The sequence below is a fragment of the Monoraphidium neglectum genome (genome assembly GCF_000611645.1).
Source record: "Monoraphidium neglectum strain SAG 48.87 unplaced genomic scaffold scaffold00584, whole genome shotgun sequence".
In the NCBI taxonomy this organism is placed as follows: Eukaryota; Viridiplantae; Chlorophyta; class Chlorophyceae; order Sphaeropleales; family Selenastraceae; genus Monoraphidium; species Monoraphidium neglectum.
In genome coordinates this window covers 17,593-23,702 of record NW_014013044.1, presented here as the reverse complement: position 1 = coordinate 23,702, position 6,110 = coordinate 17,593, and the positions used below count along the sequence as shown (strand labels likewise).

At 60.4% G+C, this 6,110-nt stretch overlaps 2 protein-coding genes across 2 annotated transcripts in view; one reads left to right on the top strand and one right to left on the bottom strand.

The window, feature by feature from the left end:
- Positions 1-545: 545 nt before the first annotated feature.
- On the top strand, positions 546-4,619 carry MNEG_4269 (hypothetical protein; the record flags this gene model as incomplete). The annotated part of the gene is made up of 12 exons (XM_014047257.1): positions 546-681; positions 858-998; positions 1,098-1,134; positions 1,299-1,419; positions 1,609-1,835; positions 2,021-2,086; positions 2,337-2,459; positions 2,734-2,789; positions 2,949-3,001; positions 3,320-3,520; positions 3,780-4,201; positions 4,430-4,619. The coding sequence occupies 12 exons, from the start codon at positions 546-548 to the stop codon at positions 4,617-4,619; spliced, it is 1,773 nt and encodes a 590-aa protein (XP_013902711.1).
- Positions 4,620-5,363: 744 nt separating this feature from the next.
- MNEG_4268 (hypothetical protein) overlaps positions 5,364-6,110 on the bottom strand; it is a gene marked incomplete at both ends in the record, with an annotated part of 5,987 nt that continues 5,240 nt past the window's right edge. The window contains 2 exons of the mRNA XM_014047256.1: positions 5,364-5,609; positions 6,011-6,090. Coding sequence (XP_013902710.1) covers positions 5,364-5,609; positions 6,011-6,090 — 326 coding nt within the window. The remainder of the gene's footprint in view (positions 5,610-6,010; positions 6,091-6,110) is intronic.

Below are 6,110 nucleotides of genomic sequence, written 5' to 3'. Positions count from 1 at the left end.
GCCGTGGGCGGGGCAGGGGCCGCGGCAGGAAGGGCGGCAGCGACGTGGACACGGACGACGGCGGCGGCGGCGGCGGCGGTGGCGGCGGGCGCGTGTCTGACGACGGCCACGAGTCCATGTAACTGTCCGCGCTATCATCAGCGTCCTCCAGCAGGCACAAGATCTCCTGCCAATTGTGTTGTTGAGGCTCTATTTGCTAACGCAAGGGGGGTTGGGTGGCACTGTTGATCTGAGAAAGTTGTCCCTGAGTGCTCCGTGATCAGCTAGCATATTGGAAGATAGACAATGTTTGGCCATTGATTGTCAACGACGTTCTTGATTGATGCGTCGTTCATGCACCGAACCGTTGGCCGGAAACCGCGGGGTGGAAGCTTCACTGTGTCATCGCCGTCGCGCGCCCTTCAAAGTGAATCCAAACGACTTGATCCATAGTTTGATATGGTATGTTTCTTCCTATGTGAAGGAGCTCGTGCGCGCGAGCAACCGGTACTCGCCGACCTTCAAACACCTTACCGCGCGGATTATTAGGGCTCCTATCCGTCGGTATGGCGCATTGGTCGCACGTGCTGCTGGTAGCCCTGGCCCTGACGCTTGTGGCGCACGAGGCTGCGGCAAGCATCGCGGCGGAGGAGAATGTGCAGGAGGATGCGCAGGCATTGATGCGCAGGCTGCTGGCATCAGGTGCGACTTCACGCATGCATCAACACGGCACCACCGATCGCCTGATACATGTCTATGCATGCTGTAGAGCTGATCAGGCATCATCCCGGCCGCTTCCAGACGCGAGCGGGCACGGGCTGGCCGAATACGCGGCCCGCTCCCTGACCGCATCCTCCGCGCCGTAAATGCAACCACAGCCCAAAGCGCCGTCCCTGAGGCTTCTGCCGCTGCTCCGGCTGCCGAGGTCGCTGGTGTTGCCCCGGAGACGCCCGTGGTGGTGCTGGGACCCTTCAACAGGACGGAGCTGCTGCTCAACCCCGGCCTGCTGCGTGTCAGGAGTGAGCGGCGCCCTGGGTCCCGGTCAAAAAGCTTGCGCGGGCTGACTGTTCACATGCGCTCCCAACTTTCAAATTCCGCAATCATACCTGCACGCACAGCCAGCGGCTGTGCTCACATTGTATCTCAGGGCTTCAGGTACTTGCATGACCAAATCGACGCAACAGCACCCTTCCATCCGCCCCTTTTCCCCGCGCTCCCGCCCCGTAAGGCTACGACTCTCCAACGGCGCAGCCCCTTGTTGAGCTCGCAGCCCAGGGGGCCCTCGTCTCCGCCACCCTGAGCGACGCCCCCGCCGACAGGGCGGCCGTCCCGGACTCCTTTTTGGGCCTGAGCTTGGACGTGAAGGATGTGGAGGGTGTCGCCAACCCCGACTATATTGAGCTGGTCAAGCAGCTGACATCCTTCCAGACGGGGCCACTGGTGGGCGGCCTTAAAGTTGTTGACTCTGAGAACGGGGCCTGCAATGAGGGAGGGGTTGGCACCTCTGTGACTGCTATCATGGGACGTCAGAGTCTCTCCACAAGCAGCAGCCCGGCAGCCAACGTGGTAACCAGCGTCGCACTTGCTGCGCACCTCTCTGCCCCTGGCTCCCTCGCCCTGGGCCCGCAGTACATGCGTGTCGGCGCATACAGCGCGGACCGCCTGGTGGCGCCCTGGAATGGCACCGTGTACTTCGCGCTCGCCCGCCTGCACCGCGCGACGGGCGTGAAGTTCATCATGGGCGTCAACCAGCACGCAGAGGACGAGGCGGTTACGCAGATGCAGGTCAAGCGCAGCCAGCAGCTGCTGCCCCCTGGCTCCATTGTGAGCTTCGCAGTCGGCAACGAGCCCGACATGTGAGTACCCATGAGTGTCTTTTGCACGGGGCAGTTGCGGCATTCTCTCTTGTAGCATGCAGTACAACGTGTCCAAACAAAGTTGCATATGTCTGTGCATGCTATTCTGCTAGCGCAAGGCAGCTGTCCTAGTGCGCGTACATCACCTCTCGACCCCTGTACAATGAACCCTGTCTGATTCACAGGTATAGCCTGGCGGCGGCCAACGGCCTGCCTGGGTCGGACCTGCCCAAGCCTGCTGACTGGCTGGGGTGAGTCGCCTGGCCGGCCTGTGCGCAAACAGCTCCTTGAGCGGCCGCACTTGGGACATGACCTCGCCACACAACCCAGCAAAGCGCGCATAGTAGTCAAGTTGTCACCAAATGACACTTCACAAACAGCTATCTGTACTACTTGCTGTTCTGACTTATTGCTCACAGCTTTCATCCCATTTTAACTATTTAGCAAGTGCCTCCCCTCAACCCCGTTCCCGACATGATACATCGTGCTTGCAATCCTCAGCAAGAACTGGGTCCCGGTGGCGCGCCGCATCTACAGGGCAGCCTTCGACGCGGCCGGTGCCAGGCCCATGCTCGCCGGACCTGACTGGTCAGATGCTCACCTGTCCCCCAAGACCCTGCAGTGGTGCGCGTTGGGAGGGAGTGGGGTGGCCTGCAAGGGGGCGGGGATTGTGTGTGCAAGCAAGCAGCTAGGCTGGCTGGTTTGCAGGTGTGCGGTCGGGTAGATGGCGCATTGCCAGGCCATACCGCTGCTTAGTTACCAATTTAAGGCTGCAGGAGCTTTATAACATCAGCAATGTGGACGTTTGTTCTATGGTAAGACAATCGCCTGTCCCCAGCAACACCCATCCTCAAATCCCTCCGTGCACCAAACGAACAATCTTCATGCACCATGTCAGGTGGCTGCGCAGCGTCCGCAAGTCCCTGAACATGATCACTGTCCACTACTATGGCGGTGAGTAGCCTCGGTCCCGGGGGTTTTGCAGCATTAACTTGGAATCACTTGGCATAAGCATGGGGCTGTTGTACGCTGCAGGAAGCCACAGGGTGCATGCAAGCATTGTTGCTCCCACTTGCAATGATTGAGCTGCAAAACCACCTGCCTGTTTGCCAGGTGAGATCCTGAAGGACACCCAGATCAGCGAGTTGCTGGACGACGCCAGGATGGTAAGTGCGGCTGCTGCACATGATGGAGGACTAGATTGAGTATTGTTGGGATGCGTCAATAAGAGGGCTCAGCTGCATGGGAGCATCGAACGTTGACTGCAATACGACATAGAGACAGCAGCGATGCGCACGTGTCAAGGTGTTGCTGGAGATCCCTCACAAAAGATTCCAGGCGCAGCATACCCAAGCCCGCATTGGCACCTAAACACTGCGCTCCCACGCGTGGCCCTCGGCGCCCCACCCACACGACACTTGCTTTACCTGCGGATTGATTCCGCCACGCCCCACCCCTCACCATCACACACCCCAAACCCTCAGGTGTCCAAGATGTCCAATGTGCGCGCCCTGGTCAACGTGGGCAAGGAGAGCGGCGGCCTGCCCCTGCGGATCACAGAGTCTGCCACCATAAGCTACGGCGGGGTGCAGGGGCTGTCAGACACTGCCGGTGCTGCAATCTGGGCGCTGGATGTTGCTCTTGAGCTGGCTTATGCTGGGGCAAGCGGCATCCACTTCCACCAGGTGTGTGGCTGCTCTGTCAAGAGTTGTCTGATGCGAATGTACTATTGTGCCTCCAAATGGACATGGCCAGGCTTGGTTCATTCCTGCCACCCTGGTCACATGCACGCACATGCAGCCACTAGGGCACACCGCACGCTCATGCGCGTGCATGAAGGCATGTGCACGCGCGCACGCGCGCACGCACGCAAGCACACCCTCCGCGTCTGTCTCAACCTCCATTGATCGTCAGCCCTCCAATCTGCACACAACTTCCCCTCAGGTCCTCAACCGCGCCGGCAACGCCAACTACAACGCGATCGTGTACGACGCAAACACCAGCACCGTCTACGCGCGGCCGCCGCTCTACGGCTACCTCATGCTGCAGCAGTCCCTGGCCGGCGGCGCAGACATTGTCGGCCGCTCGGTGTCCCCTTCGGGCTGCAAGGTCTGGCTGCTCAAGGGCCGCGGCGACGGGTCCCTGCGCGCCGTCGTTATCAACAAGTCGGGGCAGGGCAGCGAGTGCGCGGCGGACGTGCAGCTGGACGCCGCGCAGGCGCGGCGGTACAGCGACCAGGCGGCTGCGGAGTACATCCACGCGCCCGGCGGGCTGGACGAGCGGTGGAGGGTGTTCTACTCGAACTGGTACTACGATGTGCAGGGCAGCGCGCGGCTGCGCGAGGCGAAGACGGTGCCGCTGCAGCGGTAAGTGCGGGATCGAGCGCGCCCAGACAGCAAATCTTTTTAAGGCGAAGTCTAGTGTCTGGCATCGCATGTGCATGGCTTGAAATGCAGTGATGCAGGGGTTCTTGCTGTGTATTGTGGTTGTGTATAAAATTCCAGTGGGGTCCTGCCTAGCTGAGTTTGCACTAAACGTCCATTCACCAGCCAAGTTATCTGCCGCATCCTACGTTCTGGCCCTGTCCGCTGCAGGTACAGCAAGCGCGACAGGCGCGGCCACGTCAGGGGGGCCGGCTTCGTCGCCCACCTGACCAACGGCACCCTGGCCGCGCTGGTCAACATTCCGCTGGCCTCACCCGCGGAGCAGCAGGCGTTTGACGCCTACGAGGCGGCCCTCGTGGCGGCCGAGGTCCGGGAGCCCGGGGCACGCACGTCGCTGTGATCTGCTTCCGAGGTTTGGAGCGGAATCTGAACGCTTGAAAGCCAAGCAGCAAAGCAGCAATTTGATTATTGCGTCGGACAACGCTCATGACCGGGTAGATTAGGAGAAGCGTCACTCAGTATGCTGGCTTGCAGCATGTGTCATACATAGGGAGCTGATCTGTTTGCGAAGAGGCAGCAGTTGCTGACCATTACTTTTCAATGGTTCAAGTGGCCCTTTCGTGCCCTTCATTATTGCTTTCCAACAATGGAGAGGGTGAAAAGCCGTCACGTGGGTGTGCTGCGCCCGCAACAGCATAGGCGGTTGGGTTTACATTTTGAGAGTTTTATTGCACACAGCACGCCCTCTGTTGCTGTGGATGGCGTTACAACAAACTTGGCGCCTGTCCAACTTGCCTCCAGCCTTGATTACAAACGTGGCGCCAACACCACACTGCTCCTTCGTGTACTGCCTGTGCCAAGTGCTTTCCATAGCGTGCACGCTTCGTGATGTTGTTCAAGATGCGAGCCTTGTGTTCGCACCAGTAAATGTCATGAACACGCACCTCTGTCAAATATTCGATGCAAGAATGACCATTGCAGGTCACCTGTCCGGCCACCCAATGGGCTTGCTGGCAGCATCCTCAGCCTGGAAATACAACAAGCCGAGCTGAATCGGCCTGCAGGCCATCAAGAATAGCCAGCAAACAATACACGGTCAAAGCACTGATCAACCGCGTGAGCGTACGCGGCGGCAGGCATGGCCTCACGCAGCCTTCAGCCGCGCGTCCAGATCAGCTTCGCTGACCACCTCGCCGCCCCCGTTGACGTCCGCGCCGCCGCTGACCTGTCCGCGGTCCGGAGCCGCCACCTGGCTGTGGCGGCGGCCGACGACCACGCCATAAATGGCGGCCAGGATGAGCACCGTCATCTCCACCGAGAGGCCCAGCACAAACTGCGCCCCCATCGCCACCAGCAGGCCGGCAAGTATGGCGGGGCCGAGCCGAGAGACCTGAGGAGGAGACGGTTTCAAGGGTAGAGACGGCCCGCGTGTGATCAAATGGGTGCGTCATTGCCTTGCCCTCGATGTGTGCGGAAGGGGAGAAGGGTAAGTAGATGCGATGCGGGTGTGGCTGATTGGCAGCAGAAACGTTGTTCTTGTGATAGAAAGCAGCACAGGAGGGTGCTGCAGAGGCGGCAAGCCAGCACCCCCTGAGGGTGGCTGCAGGTGTCCACCCCAACAAGCGTCTATCCTAAAGTAGAAGGCTGCCTGCAGCGATGGTCACGTCGAACGCACGAGCGAGAATGCACAAACTGATCCACCCCGCTCGCCCATCCACAACAGTATCAGCCTTGCTGCGGCTGGCCCACCCGGCCGCGCAGCTGCTGACTCAAGATTCAGCCTGGACCCACCAGAGCAATGTTGAGCACGAGGCCCATCCTCATAACCAGCTCAGCCACGAAGCCTGGGCCCAGCGCGCGCACCAGCGCGCCTGTCGCGGGGGCCCCCGCC